The sequence below is a fragment of the Apiospora phragmitis genome (assembly GCF_038363925.1).
Source record: "Apiospora phragmitis strain CBS 135458 chromosome Unknown utg000010l:1.0-9815664.0:1.0-9183399.0, whole genome shotgun sequence".
In the NCBI taxonomy this organism is placed as follows: Eukaryota; Fungi; Ascomycota; class Sordariomycetes; order Amphisphaeriales; family Apiosporaceae; genus Apiospora; species Apiospora phragmitis.
The window spans coordinates 7,531,052-7,551,248 of NW_027117409.1; the positions used below are offsets into that span (position 1 = coordinate 7,531,052).

Sequence of the window (20,197 nt, forward strand, 5' to 3'; positions counted from 1 at the left end):
GACGATAGGCACATCATATTCGGAGGACCAGTGGGCGCGCTTTGGCTCATAGACTACTGCCCTCAGGTGCATTTTTAGCTCATCCTATTACTTGATCTCCGCTGGTTTAACTCTTGATCCAATCTCGAGACGCGCGGTATTTACCATGAGGTATAATGATTTGTTTTGGACTATAATTAGAGTCTAATTACTACACAACGAACCTCATCAGATTGAATGACAGGATTATCCGCTCTAGTTATTAAGAAGCATCCGATTCGACGCACGCCCACAAACGGTGTAGTTATAGTTGCGGGCTACGTAAACAACGGATATGCACTTGGGCTCTGCTTTGACCCCGTGTGCTAGTCATCGAGTTGGTAATGATGAGCGTTACAGAGTCCGGACTTGCCTTGCTGAAGGCACATATCGCAGACCGTGCCGCATCGCCAGGAGAGAGAGGTTGGCTGCTTACTTTACTTACTCATTGGCCAAGGCCGCAACGCTGCAACACCCCGCACATAGTTCCAGTTCAATGCGACAATGGCTTACTGGGCAGTAATAGTTCGGTGGTTATCCATTCATCCAGCCCCTCACCTCACCCCAGATCTCGCCCTCGAAGAACACGCTCGTCTCTACTTTCGTTGAGACTCGCATTGGAAACAAAGGTCGCAATTGTAACTGGCGGCGGTAGGTGAGACGAGAAGAGCCCGGTCGTAGCACCACGCTCCGACCCGAATCTGACATGTCAACAGCGAGTGGCATGGGCTTCGCCGTTGCGCAAGCCCTGGTGAACCGCGGCGGATGGCAAGTCCACGTGCTGGACGTGAAGCCTGCCCCAGACCAGGCATCATCCGCCCCCGACACAACCTACCACCAGAATGACATCGCCGACTATGGCCAGCTGGCTGCTGTCTTCAAGTCTATCTGGACTTCATCAGGGTCCCAGCGGCGCCGCCTGGACTTTGTCTTCGCCAACGCAGGCGTCCTGGACGCGGCCAGCTTCTTCCAGGAGAGCGCGGCAGAAGGGACCGATGAGCCACCGCCCGAGCCCGATTACCAGGTCCTTGATGTGAATCTGCGAGGTTTTGTCAACACGGTCCATTTGGCTCGCCACTACATGGCGCAATCGCCAGACCGGTCGTCGCACGCCATCGCTGTGACGGCGAGCTCGGCTGCCATTTGGCCCACGTACTGCCTGCCTCTATACACGACGTCCAAGCGTAAGTGTAAATGACCTTCCACCCCGGTCTCAACCCTAGAACCCGTCTTTGTGGGCTGACTCCCACTCAAGATGGCGTATTGGGGTTTGTGCGCAGTATTGCGGGTTGGTACTATCAGTCCAAAGGCATCCGCGTAAACACCATTTGCCCCTCGTCTGTGAAGACGGATCTACTGCCGAATGAAGTATGGGCAGCCTTCGACCCCTCCTCTCTGACTTCCATGGACTTAGTTGTAAAGATCGTACTCGGGCACTTCCTCGATGGGGAGCTGATAGTGGATTCCAATGGGCGCAGAGCCACCAGCAACTACGGCCAGACTGTCGTTCCGTCTGGAGAAGAGTTGTACCTGGAAGACCAGCCTCCTTTTGTGAACGCAGGACACGAGGCACTGGTTAGAGCCACGGCGGTTGATCAGCAGATCGGTATAATCTGACTGTATACAGTATAACGCCAATTACTAGGCACCTTTTCATCTTGCACTAGATCGCGGGCAGAACTGCGCTTTTCTGGCTCCTATTGTAGCATCAGCCGCCTCAGCCGCAGAGGTTGAGCCTTTTGTTCAACGCTGAGATTGGACTCTTTCTCCTCGACAAACGCCCTGCCATGTTTTTTATATGTGTTGATTTGCTCGTCCGACTTGCGCTTTATCACCAGTTTCTAGATGCGGGAGGCCAGAGGGACTGTATGATAGGTGTCAAGAGCAAGGAATGATCGCCAGACATAGCTTTCTCGCTGTTTCACCCGGGGGAAAAGCAAGCAAAGTCTAGACGTGGCTTGTCTGTGGCTAGGGCAAGGGCCATCCGAGACACTCGGAGACGGAAGGACATCGATACGCCGTACATGCGACTTATCATGTTTGTTTGTGGATACTGGCGAAACTCTTGGCACTTACAAGATAAAAGGAGGTGACGTTAAGTCTTGAGTCAGGTTGCAGGCATCTGGCTTGCACAAGTTCTATCAACAACAGAGGCTTGCCGACGTGCTAATCAAAAGGCGCCATGGTAGGTTAGCTCCGTTCCTTTTTGACTTTTATCTCTTACCAATGGCCGCCCAGTCGGTAGCATCGACATCGCAAGGGAGGTCTGAAACCAAATAGATCTACGATTCCTGACACCTGCTCCCTGAATTCGAGCCAGTAAAACCAGCGCCTCTCAAGACTTCCCGTGAGGGGTTGAATATTGAATGGCCATTCTGCCACTCCTCCTCTAATGAAACATGCAATATCCGACGCATCAAGGGAAGACAGCGGAGAATTTGGCAGCTGGATTGTTGGCGCAGCAGCATTGTGTCGAGAAGTATATGTGCACAAGACGTCACTTGAGGCCCAGGAGCTCGGTAAGGATGAACCACTCGGATATTGCCTTGCTTTAATTGCCAAGGAGAATAAGACTTACGAGCTGTTTTTACGCTTTGCTGGCCATGGAAGTAGCCGCAAATAGCCGCAATGAACAAGCCTGGAATGCATCTATTTGTATTTCTTCTGAATCTTATGATTCTGTTAGAAGAGGGTTCATATTACCTGCTAGCCAATTTACATTCCAGGCTTCTGACTCGATGGGTTAGAACATACCATACTAACCCTCTCGCTCATGAGAACCCCTTCGAATAGGAGAAGAACATTTCGGTTCCGTACTTGAATCCGGACGGCATCCATGCCAACAACAAAGCTCTCCTTCACCGTGCCAGAGACACCATGATCTTATCCAGGTCTTTATTCAACGCGCGCGGGCTCTGCCTCGCCACCTCTCTTGTGTTTCTCGCGATCTACGGCCTGCTGCGTTTCGGGCCCGACCACGCACCACACATCACCGACTTCGAGGACGTCTTCAGCTACCGCGAGCAGCATGTCGCGACAGACTCTCCCGACTTGATCCCGTCCAAGATATGGCAAATCTTCCTGACTCCTCGAGACGTCTCAACCGGACAGACTGGAGACATCGACCATGCAAAGCTGGGCGATACCGCCTCCTGGATAGCTCTGAATCCAGACCACCAGTACACGCTCATGAGCCTGAACGCCGCCGACAAATTCGTGAAGGACAACTTTGTCTCGAACTGGACGATACGGCGAACGTACCAACAGCTGCGGAACCCTGGGCTCAAGTCGGATCTGCTCCGGTACCTCATCTTGTCCGTCGAGGGTGGGGTCTATACAGACACGGATACAGTTTGCTTCCAGCCGATTGACCGTTGGGTCCCGGAGGAGTTCCGGGATCAGGCGCGGGTGGTAGTCGGGATCGAATTCGACAAACTTGACGGACCGAATTGGGTAGATATACCACACGACTTGCAGGTAAGCTGGTCTCCTTGACTGCGTTACAAGAGCCTTGAACACCCAACCTGTGCTCGTACTAAGCCCCGCTTGCAGTTTTGCCAGTGGACTATCGCGGCGGCCCCCGGACATCCTCTCTTTGCCAGGATGGTGGAGCGGGCCATAACCTCCTTGAAAGAGGTCGCGAACAAGCACGACACAACCGTGGCGGCCCTTAAGGCTACCAGCTTCGAGACGATGAACACGACGGGGCCGGCGGCGTGGACCGACGTGGTCTTCGAGCAGATCCAGCTGGCCAACCCGTCCGTCCAGAGCCTGCGCGACCTCTCGGGCATGACGGAGCCCAGGCTATACGGCGACATCTTGGTATTGCCTATCGACGGCTTCGGTATGGGTCAGCCTCACTCGCATAGTACAAACGATGGCACGATTCCGCCGAATGCGTTGTTGAGGCACAACTTCAGAGGTTCTTGGAGGGCCCTCTCCCCCGACTCATGAAGCAGCAGCGTTGTTGATACATGTCTTTTGGCGTTTTTGGAAATTCAGGGGTCGACAGCGAGCATTCTGGATATTTCAGCAGTTCTTTCCTTGTAAGATGAGAATACGATGTCATGCTTCTGCTGAGTTGGTGGATCTTGTTTGGTGATTGGACCACTTTGTTGGCACGACTGCGACGTGGGAGTAGATTCAATAATTTCAGGTTGTGTCTAATTGGAGCCAAGAGCCGATGGACATTGCAAGCGAGCAGGTCTTTGGGGTGTTGTGCTGCTGCAAGATACGAGGGATCAAATAGCTGCCCTCCGTGTTCAAACAGTGCGGTGTAGTATGTCATCGTCCTTGTTATCTTAGTCTCCCATTGGTGGGAAAATACACCCGTGGTTGGCAATCCCCCCTTTTCTCCCCACGCGCCATTCGTTCCCCAGAGAAATTCCCCGCAGATCGACCCCAACTTTCCCCCAACTCATCATGCCGGAGTCATAGAGACCCACCCGCCGGGGACAACTGCCGGCCCCGATGATCGATATACTCGATTAAAAATAAATAGCAAGGAAGCTGGACGGTTGAAGAAGGATAGCTGTTCGTTGCAACTTCGTCCTCGTGATTGTGTTGCCGCCGTGCCGATTATTCAGGTCCAAGAATACAGCACGATCTTCGTGGCCCTGGCGACCACTACATAACACTACCATGACGTCAAACGGCATCGATGTGAAGTCGCGTGCTAGCGATGCGGACCATATCGAACATGGCGGTGTCGACAAGCCGCAAGCGCACCAAGTAGATATCCAACAGCAGCATCCTGAGATGTACCTCGAGGCCTTGGCTCGCTATCCCGATGACGAGTCCGTCGACCCGGCCGAGGAGAAGAGGCTCGTCCGCAAGCTAGATATGCGGATCCTGCCCTGCTCGGAATCTGCTACTTCTTCTACTACGTGGACAAGACTACGCTGTGCGTTCGTTGCCTTTCCCGTACTCTCCGGATGAGCTGTTGCGTACTTAGCTAACTAGATCTTGCCTCTCAGGTCTTATGCCGCCATATTCGGGCTGAAGGAGGGTCTCGATCTCCAGGGCGAGGAGTACTCGTGGCTCTCTAGCTGCTTCTACTTCGGCTGGCTGGTCTGGGCCATCCCGTCCAACCTCATCATGCAGCAGTGCCCGCCGGCCTACTATCTCGCCTTCAACATCCTGATGTGGGGGGTCCTTCTCATGGCCCAGGCCGCCGCCCAGAACTTTGCCGGCCTCCTCGCCCTGCGCATCCTGTCCGGCGCCTTCGAGGCCATCGCCGACCCGGCCTTCATGCTGATCACCTCGATGTACTACACCCGCGCCGAACAGCCATCGCGCATCGCGGCCTGGTACATCTGGAACGGCATTGGCGTAGCCGGGGGTGGTCTAATCGGTAAGGACCTCTAAATCCGACAGTGGCTGCAGGAGAACTAACAGAATCCATCTATCTCATTAGGCTACGGCATCGGCCACATCCAAGGCTCGCTAGCATCGTGGCGGTACGAGTTCATCGTGGTGGGCGCCTTCTGCGCCGCCTGGGCCCTCGTCCTGGCCCTCCTACTGCCCAACTCGCCGCGGACGATCCGGGGCTTCACGCACAACGAGAAGCTCATCATGATCGCGCGGATGCGGCGCAACCGCACGGGCATCGAGCAGCGGCGCGTCCGCTGGGGCCAGGTGCGCGAGGCGTACCTCGACTACAAGACCTGGCTCTTCACGCTGCTGGGCTTCATGAGCAACGTAGGGACTAACTACTCCCACTTGTTTTGGGCTGGCTCGGTGACTGAAAAACCAACCAACCACCTAGGTACCTAACGGCGGCATCTCCAACTTCTCCACCCTCGTCATCCAGGGCCTCGGCTTCGGGACGCTCGAGACCGCGCTGCTGGGCATCCCCAGGGCGCCCTCGTCGTCGTCTGGATCGGCCTCGGCGCCGTCGCCAACCGGTACATGCCCCCGAACAACCGCACGCTGGTGTGCGCCGTCTTCATGCTGCCCACCATCGCCGGCGCGCTCGGGTTCCTTGGCCCCGGATGACGCCTATATCGGCCGCTTGATCTGTTTGTAAGTGAACAACCTAAGTACTTATATATGCCCACGAATGTCTGTGTTTCGAAGCGAGGTGTGTGCTGATCAATGGCCACATAGCTACTTGACTGGCTCCTATCAGGCCTCTTTCGTGCTATCGCTGTCGCTCATCACGTCCAATACGGGAGGGCAGTCCAAGAAGATGATCGTCTCGGGCATGATCTGGTTCGGTGCATGCATCGGCAACATTGCCAGCCCTTTCTTCTACAAGTCGGAGCAGGCGCCCTCGTACCCTCTCGGCATCGGCTCGCTGCTGGTCGCCAACTGCATCGAGGTCGTCCTGTTCTTCGTCTTCCGCTACGCTTTCAAGTGGGAGAACAGACGAAAGGAAAAGCAGCGCGAGCAGCTCCGGGCCGCTGGAAACGATCTCGCGAACGACTTGAGCGCGGCTGGGTTCACGGACTTGACGGACAAGGAAAACCCTTACTTCGTATACGTATATTAAGAGTGTTCGTAAGTACAGAGAAATAGCATGTCTTTTCCGTCGACATTCTGTCTGCATCATTGCATTCTAAGGGGAGCCGTTACTCCAGTGCAACCGTGACAGACGCAAGGTTCTTCCCTCGCACCAGGACAGCCGCAGCTCCTTTAGACGGGGACTTGACAGTAAGGCTCAGCTTCTCGTGAGGCCAGAGTGTCACATAGTTGTCAGACCAGAAGACAGGCACCACATCGCCGCCAGCCCCGTCCACCAAATTCAACGATACAAAGACCGCCGGCACCGAGGAATGGTTCTCTAGCAAGACATAGTGTCCATCGGAGCCATTCAAGCCACCTTTGGTGGGGGCCACCGTGGTGGTGACTTGGGCAAGTTGCAGTTGATCGAGAGCACTGTAATTTGCGTACTCGGTGACGGGCGTATAAAACCAATCCGAGTTATCCCAGTCAAGCTGATCGATGGTTTTGGCAATCCAGTAAACATTCCGACTCAGCGTCTGCCCCTTTTCATCCGCGAGTACTACACGGAGAAAATTGACATCGGTTGCACCCTTGAGAGTCGAAAGCTTGTGGATTGACTTGCTCTTGTTCGGCTCGGTCAGAGTTCTGACGGTCGTGTTTGCAAGCTTCTCACCATGTAGACCGACTATATCAACATTGACGGCCCGCGGGCCACGACGGTCGATAGAATGGTTGATAAGATACAGCTCCTTGGTCAGATAGTCGAATGCCACATGCTCTGGTCTTGCACCGACCTTGGCGCCAAAATATGATCCCGCGGGACGCATGTAGTAATCGAACAGGTTCCAATGCAAACTTGGCCAGGCGTTGTTGAGCATCCAGTAGATGAGGCCGGTAGCAGGCCGATTCTTGCTCCAAAACGCGGATACGCTTTCGAATTGCGCCCTGGTAGCCTCATAGTCCATCATCTGGGCTTTCAGGAGATAGTCATCCAGTGAGGTGGGTGCACCCATGCGCTTCCACAGGGCATCATTGTAGATATTCCGGTCATAGAACGATGACACATTGGTTGACATGTGGTATAGCCCCTTTTCAGGCTTCTTCCAGAGATCGTCCAAGTCTTCCTTGGTCAAGAATTTCTTCAGACTACCAATCTCCGGTGTCCCCACGCCTGCACCTAGTTCAGACCCGAATCCGAACGCGGCACCTAGTCGATCTTCAGAGGGCTCAGCATCATACCAATAGTTGGGCGGTACCCAGTCGTATGGCCCATCCATCTTCATACCACCGGGACCCAAAGCGGCTGGGTAGCTCCTCTTGGACGCGGATGCAACGATCGGGTTTTGCCAGTCAGTGCTCTTGAATGCATCCATGTAGATAGAAGTGGCATTGTCGTTTGGCCAATAATCACTCCCCACCAAGAATCCTAGGAGGCTAGGGTGCGACTGTAGCATGGCAGCTTCATGGCGCATACTTGCATTGGCGATTCCATAATCGTGCGCTGTCCAGTCCGACTTCACTGCAAGATCCTCGTTATACTGCCATGCTTCCCATTTGTCGCAGCACTCCCATCCCGGCAGTACCATTAAGCCCAATCGATCTGCCACCTCATAGAGTTCTGGATGTTCCATCTTACCCTCTAGTCGTACAGTATTGTGGCCTAGGTCCAGCATGTATTGTGCTTGTGTCTCAAACTTCGATGTATCCCACCTGAGAAACATGTCCGAACTATAACCACCACCAATAACTTGGAAGGGGTGACCGTTTATGCTGAAGATCGTGTCGTTGTGTGCATTGACAGAGGAAGTCACTTTGCGGATCCCGAAGTTTTGCTCTACCGTGTCAGAAATGGTGCTGTTACCCATCAGGATTGAAAGCTTCCCATTGTAGAGAGGTTGGCTCCCCCAGGCCTTTGGCCACCAAATGGACGGACGGAGTAGAGCTGTGGTCAAAGAGATGTCCACCGACTGGTATGGGCCCAGAGTCACAGACTGCGTCTTGGTGATAGGCGCGCCTCCGGACTTGGCCAGGATTGTGCTTTGTGCGGCAAATGTCAAGTTGCGATTTTCCAAGCTCCGAGCAGTAGCCTTCAGCGTGACGTTCGCGGCTCCTTCCCCAGCGGGTAGCTCGAAGTTGGTGACCACTCTAAGAGGTTCCAAGGCCACGGGGCCAGTCTGCCTGACGGCCACGTCCCGCCAAACACCTGTGCCATTGTCAGGTGGGTGAGGGTTCCAATCCACGAAACCCAGGGCGAAGTCGTAGTTGTAATCCGTTGGGTACACCTGGATCAAAAGCCCGTTGGGACCCCCATTCAGTAGCTCCGTGATCTCGTACTCATGGCCCGCGTAAGATCCGACCTGGATGTCTTTGGTCGCGACGGTGTCTCCATTGAGCAGGATGTCAGCCTTCGAGGTAATACCGTTAGTTTTGAGAAAGTAGTGCTGGCCCTGCCTGGGATTGAGCTTAAATTCGTTGCGGTACAACCAAGGAACTGCGAACTGGCTGCGATTGAAGGATTGGAGGTTGTCCGAGAAAAACAGCTTAGAGTCGTCGTATACTCCCGCATGCAGTAAACAGCCCATGAGGGTACATCGAGAGGTGCTGATGTGATGCCAGTCCGTAACATTGGCACCGGGCAGAGACAGTTGGGCAAGGGCTTCCCCATCTTGAGGCGAAGTTTGGATGTCCCATGTTGGCACGACAAAGGACGATGGCTTGGGTGAGGACACCGATGTCACCGATGTTGGATATGGCGAACGATTGATTGCCTCGGCGACAGTGCCGAGTAGAAGATAGAGCAGCGGATTGGGGAGCCGCATCTCTATGGTTCGTATGGTTGCCTAAAAGTGGTGATCGACTCGGAAAATGGGAAAGTAGCAGCGCAAAAGAGGTGGCTCAATCACCACCGAAAATCAATTGACATGCAGCGACCTGACTCGAGGTGGACCATCTTCAATCGTCCTGTAGATTGGACGGCTTTCTTTTCTTCCTCTTCTCGTTTTTTTTCCCTTCACGACCTGGCCAAGCCAATGGTACGTTGCGCCGACCAGAGGCTGCTGCGGTAATGTGGCTGCGACGTGCATATTTCCCCTCACGACAATACGAGCCGTGCTGTGACCCCCGCTCAGGTCCGGGCCTGGCCCTCCGTGTCGATCCCTGAATTGCCGAGCCAATTGCTGTGGCGGCTGAATAGCAGATGGCATCGCATCTCATTTATTGATCTCTGCTAATAATGAATTGAAATCGGTGGCTGTCCGGGAGGTGACGACCTGCCTAAAGTAGAAGCAGATTTCAAGTCTTACTCGACTGCGCATTTCTCGTCCAATATTGACATCAGCGACTGGATCGATATTCCACAGGTATAATTTATTCCCCCAATATGTTCTCGTATATAAACATGTAACCATAAAACGAGAGTCATAGACGTGGATGTCAGTTTTGGATACGACAAGATATTCCATGGAGCTATGTCTCCCGAGGTCCGATGAGGGCCCTTTCTAATTCTACCTCTATGCAAGGTCTAGTATAGTCTTCCAAGGAGAAAGCCGAAGCGAATGACGGATATCTCTGCTATGCCAAGCATCCAAAGGCCAGGCAGGATAGCTCAACCTAGGCTAGCCCACAAAGGGATCTGCTGTATATCCCACTTCATATCTCCAGTCATGATGAACTTGTGGCCGAAAATCTATAGATCCAAGGTCGTTTGAATGAACGTAGTTGTCGAAGATGCCGAGATAGTTTTCGTCCGTCATGTGGTCGTGCGCTAAAGACGGGAAGGGCATGACGCTCATAGGCAGGTAGGACACGTAGTCGTTCTTAGGGCCTGCCCCAGCATGCGTGTCTGATGCTCCCGGTAGCTCATACCAAGTAGGCGTGACAGGGGTCGAAGGAGGCGTTGCTTGCACTTGCTGCACTTGCTGCAGCTGATGCAGCTGTTGGAGTTGTTCCGCCTTGAGCAGCTGCTCCTGTAGCAAAGTAAAGCGTGCCCAGTCTTGGCCATCGGCCCCTGCCATGTGGCTGTCCTCTTGGATGGTGAATGTTGACATGCGGCGTGGGCTTGCGGCTCCGCTGGTGAAGCCGGAATCCATGTGCATATCCGAGGACGGACTTTGTAGCTGCGAGCGAGAGCTTACGACCGAAACTCCGCTATCGTCAAAGTCGTCACAGGTATCATCTTCTTCAGACTCTGGCGCAGTTTCCTCCGCGTCGTTGACTTCGCCGCCGCCATGGGACTGTGGCTTTCCATCCGTGGTCCTGCATCGAAGCCCCGATTGCGAAGCAGGCTGCCCTCGATAATGGAGCCCTGTACCAAGACCCTTTTTTGAGAGACGATTTTCCCGGCGGCTTAGCACCACGCTCCTGTTGTTGTGTGTTAGTCCGTACCTCGAATATCAGAAAAGTTGTTTGAGGACTTGCCGATTCCTAATGTCGTGACTTGACCGATTCGGGAGGTCCAGCGTCGCTATCTTCTTCCATTTGTTGCCATGTTTGTCCATGGCTTGAAGCAGCTTCGCATCTTCCTCAGGCTGCCAGGGGGTGTGTTTCAGGTCGGGCCTCAACCCGTGCTGCCACCTTTTGGCGCACTCTATGGAACGTCCAGAGGCTTAGCAAAGGTAGTGTTACGCTTCGGAAGACATTGCCTACTTACGATCTGCGTTCCGGCTCTCCACATCCCGTGATACAAGGGCCCATCTGGGAGATATGTTAGTGCTCTGGTGCCTTTCCGGGAGTTTCCATGCGGTCAAAACAGCGATGCCATATAAAAAGAGCATGTGGGGTTGAGGATACCTATTTGTTGATATAGGGATAGGTAGTAATACTCACTTTAACCCGTGTTGTTGAACTGCTTGCTGCAGCTTACGATCTTCTTCGCGACTCCAGGTCCCTTTGATGAAATCGGATCTGACTTTGTACCATCTTTTACGGCAGTCTTTGTTGGTTCGCCTGGGTAGCATGGCGGCGATTTCATTCCAGCTCATCAAGCTGTTGACTTCGCCTATTTGCTTCGCTTCTTCAAGTTAGCTTCAACCCCAATGCTGGATAAGGGGGGGTGAAGTACATTGAGACTCGACACCAGCTTTCAAGATCTGGTCTTCCTCTTCTGTCCACCAGCGTCGTTCCCGTTTGGAGGACATTGTCGCCGTGGGATCTGCTTGATGATAGTCGTGTATCGATAATCCGCAGGTAATAGTGGCCGACGTGTTCAAGGTGGGGACGAGCTGTTTAAGAACAAGGTTCAATGGGATGATCTGGGACGATCTGGGGAGAACCCGGTAAATATGGAGTTGGCTCGTGGTTATCAGCCTTACGCAGATCAGATCTAAGTAGACTTGGCCATTGCGAGTGGGAATGGCAGAGATGATAACGTCTTAGCAGCTCAAACCCCGGAAACAAAAAGGCAAGATGAGTGGGTAGGTTCCAAGACCGGGCCAGGCGTCGTCCCTTAATACCACTCTCACACGGCAATGATGATGTGAGCGAGCGTGAGATGCTGATGTGGACATCTAGCTCGACGGGCCTTTCCTATTGGCTCTGCCGTCTCCAGATAAGGCAGGGCAAGCCTTCCAATGCAACCTTAGGAGCTACACCGTTCGTGGCAGGTCGATGTCTTTTGGTGTTAGTGGCCATGAGCCTCGTGTATGTATAATAAGCAAAGCCTAGAGTCATATCTACTAAGGACATAAAGATTCACAAGAAGGAAACAATCATGGGCGGATTTTGGTGTCTATAAAACCGATTCACCAATGGAACCAGTTGTTCCATTGGCGTATGCATCTGGGGCAAGGCTTTGTCGTCATTGCGACGATGTGCGTGGGGTGGTGCACTTTCTACACCGTAAGAAAAAGCCCGAGGATTGCCTGTTTGTTCGGGGAGGGACAAAGTGGGGGATCCGTGGGTGGTCGGGCAGTTACTCAAACGGGAACTTGTCTTTTTCAGGGGCTGTAAGACGCATATGGAATTTGAAAGATCACTGCCCGCCCGCCCGCTACGTACTCCGACCCTGCTCGTAAACGCTGGCCATCCCAGAGGCAAGGAAGAAATAGTCAGCTATCAGGGTGGTGGGGGTACGAGGCAGCCATGTCAGCAAGTAGTGGGACTTTGCTGACCGTCAACCAACGGGTCGAGCCGGAGCCGGAGTCTGGCTCACCTTCCAACTCGTGCGTAAATTAAGTCCCAACTGCATGCCAAGGCCAAGAAAACCGAAAGTGTAATAAGCCTGCATCCGCTGAATCCTGACTTATCCCGGTTACCCCATGGCCGGAAGAAACAACCTTGGGCCCGTATTTTCCTTGGTGGCTTTGTGGCTTCCATAGCCGGAGGTCTCGGTGTCCGAGCCACAAGCTCCGGCGTACTTCAGAGAGGCATCAACACTAATTAGTATATAAGTAGATCCTGCGTCCTCTTTCAAGCCGCTTCTCCCTCGGGCAGAAACCACCAGCTCTGGTCGTCTCATGCCCTTCCACTTATCGTAAGCCGCGTGCCGAATCATTGGGCTGAGTGAGCATGGCTGCTTATCAGGGCTGCAGTCATCCCCAGTAGTCATTCAATGATGCAACTCCTTACGCGGCGTTGTCTGAGTCCTGGCCAAGTCACCGCCGCCTTGCTGATACGACGCTCCCGAGCGCGCAATAAGAACATTTACTACGAAGATGAGGTCGATATCGTTGACCACGTGAAGGAAGTCGTTATCTCACAGAATATGTAGTAGATTAGCGACAAGTTCCTGTAGTTCTATATGTACTTTGGGCAATGATCTAGGGCTACCTGGGTTCCTCATATTGGTAAAGTAGAGACACTAGCTATAGGAATCCTTCACCTTAAATCAGTTCGAAATTAGAACACAGTAAAAAACCTACTATATGGTTGTATAGGCTCTTCCAACTTGGTAGAAACGTAAAGTACTGGTATAAACGTAAGGCAAAGCTCTTATCTGCAGCTCCGGACTTAGTTTTACATCCCCGTGTACAGAACTCAAATATGGCCAAATTCCCAACACGATAATTCGAGGGTAAGACGGGCCATGAAACACTAGTATGTACCTGTAAGGTAGGATCTCGCGAGATAAGGCATAATCAACAAGCCCCTATTGGAGCACTAACCGAAAATGCCAAAGATGAAGCCTCCAGGCATGATGATGATGCCCTGCGGCCGCCGTCTCTTCCAAAGACATAATGAACGCCATTTTCCCGAGCTTTACGCGCCATGGACAAAGAAGTAGGTAGTTGGAGGAGAAACACAGCATGACTTGGTGTCTTACGTCCAAACTTGAATGTTACGGAATCACCTGAGGACTAGAGCTGAGTGAGGGCAAGTACTAACGGTGTAACTCAGAGATGAAGTACATTATCAAGATCATGCAGGAAGCCTAAAGTAAGGATATCGCCATGTATAGATATTGCTATACTCGGATCGAGGGGGCCGAAGGAACGGTATACTATGGAAACCTATCCTAACAAAATTAGAAATTGATGGTTTTCCTCACGAAAGTAGTGTAGATGTCACCCATTTTCAGATGCAAGCAGCCGGTTACCGCAGGAGCTGAAACGAAGGCGGATGCAACGAACATTTGGGTTACACGTTATCCCGACCTCGGGAACTCGATCCCGCTAGAGGGTTTCATTTCAACTTCCACATTGTCATACTCCTCCTGCGAAGGGAGGGAAGCACTCAACCTTGATCTATCACACCCGTTGGCGGCCTAGTCTCAAAACAACCACGGTACCATAGTAGTCGAACTCCCTGAATAATTACATGTAGAGATACTTGCCCTATCGTCTAGAGAGTGCGGCTCACCCGGTGCAAATGCATGCCTAATATAGATTCGATAGCAAGCTGGCCCAGAAGAAATGCAAGACTCGCAACGCGGAGGTTTTCCTCAAATTTTGTTAGGGCTGAAAGGGGAGACGTGTATGGTCAAGCCTCGCAACAAGGTATGTAGCTGAGCTTATGCCGGAAGATAAAACCGTTCAAAGTACGGCATCCGGAATGAACCGAGAGGTCTAGGCTCACACCCATGCATCCCGCGGGCCAGAGGCCATCCAAGCAATGGTGGCGCCGAGGGCTCCGGCTTTGCTGACCGCAGAACCTCCTCCGGATTCCAACCACTGAAGATAGATAAAGCTACTTTGGGCCTGATATGACCTTACGAGACGCATACACGATGCTCGCAGACTTCTTACTGTATTATCCCGGCCGTTACTCATTTAGCGTGCCCGCATGCATGTGGTGCTTGTTTGGAAATAAGCCACGTCCTGCAAGTGGTGATACCAACAAGCTTTTGCTGGTGCTTGGTAATCGGTTGGAGCGATCTCCGAGAACCGAAGGCATTGGGTATGATGTAACCGTTTTTCTACTTCCATATCTCTCTAGATGTGACTTGCTGTCGTTGTGTGCATCTTATTTCCACACGGATTATGAATCTAGGCTTGATCTGGAGAAAGAGCATCACGGGCTTGGCAAAGGATATGTAAGTCCCCCAAGTCAATCAGCGGGCAGGGATGGCACTGGCACCCTTGGGGTGGCAGGGGGCCGATTGGCCAACCAGTTGCTTGAGGTGTTTCGCAGCGGCCCAACACACCTCAAACAGCCCCACGATGGACTCGTCCATCAACTAAGTGAGCGACAACTTTGATGCACATTTGTGCGCGCGCACGTTCGGCCAGATTATAGTGTCTCCTTCAATCATTCGCTCACTCACTTTCGACTTCTCGATTCAATTGATAACGAATCATCAATCCCCATAACTTCGCGGAAGCCAAGTCCGATCTAGGAGAGGAACTGGAAAGCGGAAAGCGGAAAGCCCGCCCCCGAATGTTCCAACCCAGTCTCCTCGCCGTTCCCTGGGCCCTATCCGCCCTCGCCATCCTCCTAATCGAGGCCCCCGTGATCTGGACCCGCCTGCTGGACCCGCCGACGGTGCCGCCGGACCGCCTGCGCCTACTCCCGCTCACGCTGCCGGTGGTGCTCAACGCAGCGACACGCGCGGCGTGGGTGGCGGCGCGGTACGCGCTGGTGGTGTGGCCGCTGCCGGCGCTGCGGCGGCGGCACGACGCCTTCTTCTACCAAGACGAAGGGCACGAGGCGGCCGCGACGGCGACGACGACGCCGACCATGACGGCTGGCCGGGCGGCGGCCGTCGTCGCGTGCGCCGCGCTCTGGGGGCTGCAGATGCTGGGCGTGCTCGCCTGGTTCGGGGCCGAGCTGGTCGTGCGGGGCGGCGACGAGGGGGTCGGTGCCGTGCTGCGGTGGATGCTGCCGCCGATGGTTGGGTGGCTGGTCGTCGTCGTTGCGGTAGTCAGTTACTGTGGGCTTGGTGTCTACATCTTGCTTAAAGGGGTGCGGACGTGTCTGTTTGCCTTGCGGCGAGCTGGCTGGGGTAGGAATGGTTCGACTCATTATGTTGAATTGTCTTGAGCATCGTTCTTCGGGATTGCGATATCTGTTCGTAGCAAGCATAAAGATATTCGGCTATGACCGATCATTGATATATCCTCATTGGTGTCTCATGCATGGTGTTTGAACCAAGTCCGAATTGCTGGTCCTGAACACTAGCAGGCGATAAAATCAAAGACAGGCTACGAAGAACGGTATTTGAAGGTAGTGAGTACTAAATGACATTGATTCAATTCTACGATGCTACAAACAAAAATATACAAAACGATGCTTAACCGTTACGCCCATTACAATGTTTCAAACAGACTCAAGTCCTGACAAGAGGGATAACGGGACAGGGCTCGCACCCCCAGCTGTGACCGAGATCCCGATATCGCCCCTTTCCCGGATCTGTTGCATACTCCGCTTGCGAATGGGGTTGGGCTTTGCGTTCGTAATCTTGAGCCATTCGCCGTTGAAGGCGTTTATGAGCCAGTTGGTCAGTTCTACAATATGTCAGCAACGGTCGTGTCGTGTTGGGAGGGTCAGACTTACTATCATAAACGATGCGATTCGCGTTGTGGAAATAGATGCCATGGTCGCTGTCGGGGGAACATGTGGAGGTCGTAGTTTTCGATCTTAGCCAGGTCAAGCTTATCCAACAACGTGAGAGTGTTTTGCATGTGAACATTGTCATCGGCGACACCGTGCATAATCAAGAAGCGAACGTTTCCAGATAGCGCCGAGACGTTGTTGATAGCAGTGCGGGTGTAGCCAGCCTCATTCTCTTGCGGCGTCAGCATGTAACGCTCTGTGTAGATGCTGTCATAGAAGCGCCAGTCGGTGACGGGAGCAACAGCCATGCCGTAGCGGAACGTCTGGCCGGCGTCCTGCTCAAGCGTCTTGAGGGTGTTGAAACCACCGTAAGACCACCCCCAGATAGCGATGCGGCTAGCATCGACATAGGGTTTGGCAGCCCAGATCTTAGCGGCCGCAATCTGATCATGCGCCTCCCATTTGCCCAGTTCCTTACGCACGCATACGCGGGCTTTGCGACCAATGAAACCTGTGCCGCGGCCGTCAACTGTCACGACGATGTAACCTAAACTGGCCGCCACGAAGGCCTGGAAGTCGACAGTAAAGGATTTCTTAACGCTCTGGGAACCAGGGCCAGAGTACTGCTGGAACAGCACCGGGTACTTCTTATCCTTGTTGAAGTGAGGTGGGCGGCGCTCCAGGAAGTTGAGTTCGAAGCCGTCGACATTGATTGTACCATAGTTGAGAAGTGGCAGCTCATGTTTCTGAACCTTGGATACCAAGTCCTTGTTGTCTTCCACGATGTACTCAAACTTGTCGGTGTTGTTTGGTGTGCTGACGACCTTCTGCCAGGGCACTTTTGGGCCTTTGTAGGTGAGGAGAGTATAGCCGGCCTTGCTGGAGAACGACGCCTCATACATGCCCTCAAGCTTGGTATCCACGATGGCCCGTAGATCAGAACCATCAAGCTTGACGCTGTAAACGTGGCGCTGAATCGAGGACTCCTTGGCAGCGTGGAAATACACCAGGTTGTTCTTCAGGTCGACAGCAGACGGGGCTTCGTCAACCTCCCATTTGCCCGAAGTCAGCATAATCGGCTCTGGGTTGTCCAGAGGGGTAAAGTAGGCCAGATGGTCGCCGTCATCATAAATGATCTGGTCGACATAGCCATCGTTTGGGCGACCATTGGCTGGGTCCGACGGAATGTATCGAGTATTGTGGCCAATCTCAAACCAACCTCCATCAATTTTGCCTACATCGACTGTCCTGACGGTCTGTCCACTTCTGGCAACTGCATCAACAAGAACGACGCGCATTATGTCGCTGACGCGGTTGGTCTCCTTAATGATGACCTTGTCCCCAGCCCACACGATCTCAGTTATGAGGAGATCTTCAGGTGTAAATCCACCTGAGATATCGACTGAGAACATGTCACCCCTGGTAAGATCATAGAACAAGAGATCCACAAATGGGTTGGGAGACCCGGCTTTGGGATACTTGATCTGGCGTACTTCGGGATAATTCTCCTCCCCTTTTTGCGGCTTGGTGCCGCTCGGTCGTTCGATAAAATACTGGACAGGGTATTCAGGCACCAATGTCTCGTTGGTTCGCAGGAAAGCCATGTACTGGCCATCATTCGACCACCAGGTCGCGCTGTTCCCACCGAAGACCTCCTCCTCGTAAACCCAGTCCGGAATACCATAGAAGTACTCCGGTCCTCCGTCCTTGGTAACCTGCGTCACACTTGTTCCCCCGAGGCGCCGGATATAGAGGTTGTTCCCGGCAGTGTATGAGATAGCGTTGCTTCTGGGGCTCCACTGGGCCAGCTGAACTTGAAGATCGGGATTCTTGGGATCTAATGGTTCGGCGCTTTGGGTTTCGACATCAAAAACCCAGTAGATGGCCGTGAAAGAATGTCTCCAGTTGCTCTTGACGTGGGATGCGACCAAGACCTTCTTCAGATCTGGGCTCGGCCAGACCTTGTCGGGCGTGACTTGCTTGTCCTTGTAAGTGAACCAGCCGTTGCGCATCAAGGTTTGGGAGGCCATGATCTTCGTGCCTGCTGCAACCGCTTCTGGGCTCAAGCTGTGGACATCCTCAATAACGAGGTAGTCTTTGCCGGTGCTGCCTTGCTCTAGAAGCAGACCATCTTCGCCATTTGCGCCATCGATCCAGCTGATGTCATGTCTTGTAGGATACCAGTAGCCTGACTGAACCTGGTCCATGGTAATCTTCTTGGCGGATCCTTGTGAGCTGGTAGCAGCGGGGTCGTGTTCTTTGGCGTGTTGATACGGTTTGGTAGAAATGAATATGAAGAGTCCGACACCCCAAGCAGCAACTATCAATCCAGTTACTATCAAGAGTATTTTTCTCATTTTCCGGTCGAAGGCGATATATCTCCCGCCGCCGGCGGCAGCGGAGGCCAGGAAGGCCTCTCTTTCGTCTTCAGCTACATCCTTCAGGGGATCTTCGTCGTCAAAGTCGGTATTGCTTTCATGTAGTTTTTCTCGTTCACTTATACGTTCGAATACAAGGCTGGTTGTCGAGACGGACGAAAGCGAATCGGTCGAGGGCCTTGGAGACGCTATTGCCATCGTTAGCATTCCTTTGTCGCCTTCAAGGTAGGCCAGGTCATTCGGAACCGCACCCATTGTTGCTCAATATAACCCCCCGCCCATATAAACCATGGCAGGATCAATAAAATATTTACTTGGGCGTCGGTCTCGCTAGGTGAGTCGTAGACAGTACGGTGTTTCTAAAGAGGCTGGCTCAATGAATTGTCGGCGTTTACTTGTTGATGCGACAACAGCCTGAGTTGAGCGAGCGCGTCACCACCCCCTGGACCCCTGTAGCTGCGATTCCTTATCAGCTTATCGGGACCTGACACTGCTTCAGGTGTTGTCGGTAGCTAATAATAGCGTCCATGCACTCCTCTTCAGTGATACCAACTCAAAGCCTAAAGAACATGCAGTATTCCCTTAATCCAGGAAATTGGTCATTCAGTGAGACGGTTTGGCAGTATGAACGAATCGGGGCTTTTTGTTATCATTTGTATTCCGGTCCGATCCGTCACTCGAAGTCTACTCACCACTAACCAGTTAGTGAACCAAATCAGATCTGCCTTTCAACTGCTTCACATACATCGTATTGCTTGCCTGCTATAGCACCATGGATTAATCGGATTGGAGCATTTGCTATTTCAGAATTCGTTTTATGCAATGCCGGAAAGCAGAGACATGAAGCAGGCGATGTTTACAGGGGATGGGAAATATGCGAGACGACACGTCCAGCGTCAGCCATCTTTTCTTTTGTTATGCAGATTCAGATGTCTTTGCACTTTTCAATAACGACATGGCAAACAGAGAAGACATGGGGACGGATCCGACAACCCCAGCTCCCGGGGCTTGCCCACACTATCGCAGTGGAGAATCGGAAGCACGGCGGCCCCATTCATGGGGAAGATGGACTAACACAGGGCCTCAGGGCTGTATCCAGTCGGCTGCCCTACCTGCAACAGGCGCCATCGTCCTAGTGTCTGTGTTCTACACTCGAGAGAGAATACATGGCTATACCCTCCATCTCAGGATCCATTGTCATATCGAACACGAGGGATAGGTGTGTGGGCACCCGAAGTTGAGCACTGCTTTCGGCCAAGTATTGACGAGCTTACTATATAATGGTGGCACCCTACCTCGACATTCACTGGGCGCCGAGGTGAGTGCAGTACAGTTTTGATGCATGAACGGGCGAGTGCTCATCCACTTGACCAGTTAAAATACGCTGCTGGTGATGGGGCGATGCACAGCCTACATCACCGCCATAC

General features: G+C 53.0%; 8 protein-coding genes across 8 annotated transcripts; 4 read left to right on the forward strand and 4 right to left on the reverse strand.

The window, feature by feature from the left end:
- Window positions 1–724: 724 nt before the first annotated feature.
- On the forward strand, window positions 725–1,216 carry PG994_012058 (Short-chain dehydrogenase/reductase SDR; the record flags this gene model as incomplete). Its single annotated transcript, XM_066863467.1, has 1 exon — window positions 725–1,216. One exon carries the CDS (start codon window positions 725–727, stop codon window positions 1,214–1,216), a length of 492 nt encoding a protein of 163 aa, XP_066712577.1.
- Window positions 1,217–2,895: 1,679 nt separating this feature from the next.
- Window positions 2,896–3,972, forward strand: PG994_012059 (alpha-mannosyltransferase och1; the record flags this gene model as incomplete). Its single annotated transcript, XM_066863468.1, has 2 exons — window positions 2,896–3,495; window positions 3,571–3,972. 2 exons carry the CDS (start codon window positions 2,896–2,898, stop codon window positions 3,970–3,972), a joined length of 1,002 nt encoding a protein of 333 aa, XP_066712578.1.
- A 687-nt stretch (window positions 3,973–4,659) lies between these two features.
- Window positions 4,660–6,511, forward strand: PG994_012060 (major facilitator superfamily domain-containing protein; the record flags this gene model as incomplete). The annotated part of the gene is made up of 5 exons (XM_066863469.1): window positions 4,660–4,925; window positions 4,995–5,371; window positions 5,435–5,718; window positions 5,786–6,042; window positions 6,127–6,511. The coding sequence occupies 5 exons, from the start codon at window positions 4,660–4,662 to the stop codon at window positions 6,509–6,511; spliced, it is 1,569 nt and encodes a 522-aa protein (XP_066712579.1).
- Window positions 6,512–6,590: 79 nt separating this feature from the next.
- PG994_012061 (exo-beta-D-glucosaminidase) lies at window positions 6,591–9,284 on the reverse strand (the record flags this gene model as incomplete). The annotated part of the gene is made up of 1 exon (XM_066863470.1): window positions 6,591–9,284. One exon carries the CDS (start codon window positions 9,282–9,284, stop codon window positions 6,591–6,593), a length of 2,694 nt encoding a protein of 897 aa, XP_066712580.1.
- A 795-nt stretch (window positions 9,285–10,079) lies between these two features.
- On the reverse strand, window positions 10,080–10,559 carry PG994_012062 (uncharacterized protein; the record flags this gene model as incomplete). Its single annotated transcript, XM_066863471.1, has 1 exon — window positions 10,080–10,559. One exon carries the CDS (start codon window positions 10,557–10,559, stop codon window positions 10,080–10,082), a length of 480 nt encoding a protein of 159 aa, XP_066712581.1.
- A 297-nt stretch (window positions 10,560–10,856) lies between these two features.
- Window positions 10,857–11,600, reverse strand: PG994_012063 (uncharacterized protein; the record flags this gene model as incomplete). Its single annotated transcript, XM_066863472.1, has 4 exons — window positions 10,857–11,050; window positions 11,114–11,157; window positions 11,290–11,473; window positions 11,525–11,600. 4 exons carry the CDS (start codon window positions 11,598–11,600, stop codon window positions 10,857–10,859), a joined length of 498 nt encoding a protein of 165 aa, XP_066712582.1.
- A 3,676-nt stretch (window positions 11,601–15,276) lies between these two features.
- PG994_012064 (uncharacterized protein) lies at window positions 15,277–15,879 on the forward strand (the record flags this gene model as incomplete). The annotated part of the gene is made up of 1 exon (XM_066863473.1): window positions 15,277–15,879. One exon carries the CDS (start codon window positions 15,277–15,279, stop codon window positions 15,877–15,879), a length of 603 nt encoding a protein of 200 aa, XP_066712583.1.
- A 276-nt stretch (window positions 15,880–16,155) lies between these two features.
- PG994_012065 (uncharacterized protein) lies at window positions 16,156–19,025 on the reverse strand (the record flags this gene model as incomplete). Its single annotated transcript, XM_066863474.1, has 2 exons — window positions 16,156–16,343; window positions 16,403–19,025. 2 exons carry the CDS (start codon window positions 19,023–19,025, stop codon window positions 16,156–16,158), a joined length of 2,811 nt encoding a protein of 936 aa, XP_066712584.1.
- Window positions 19,026–20,197: the final 1,172 nt, after the last annotated feature.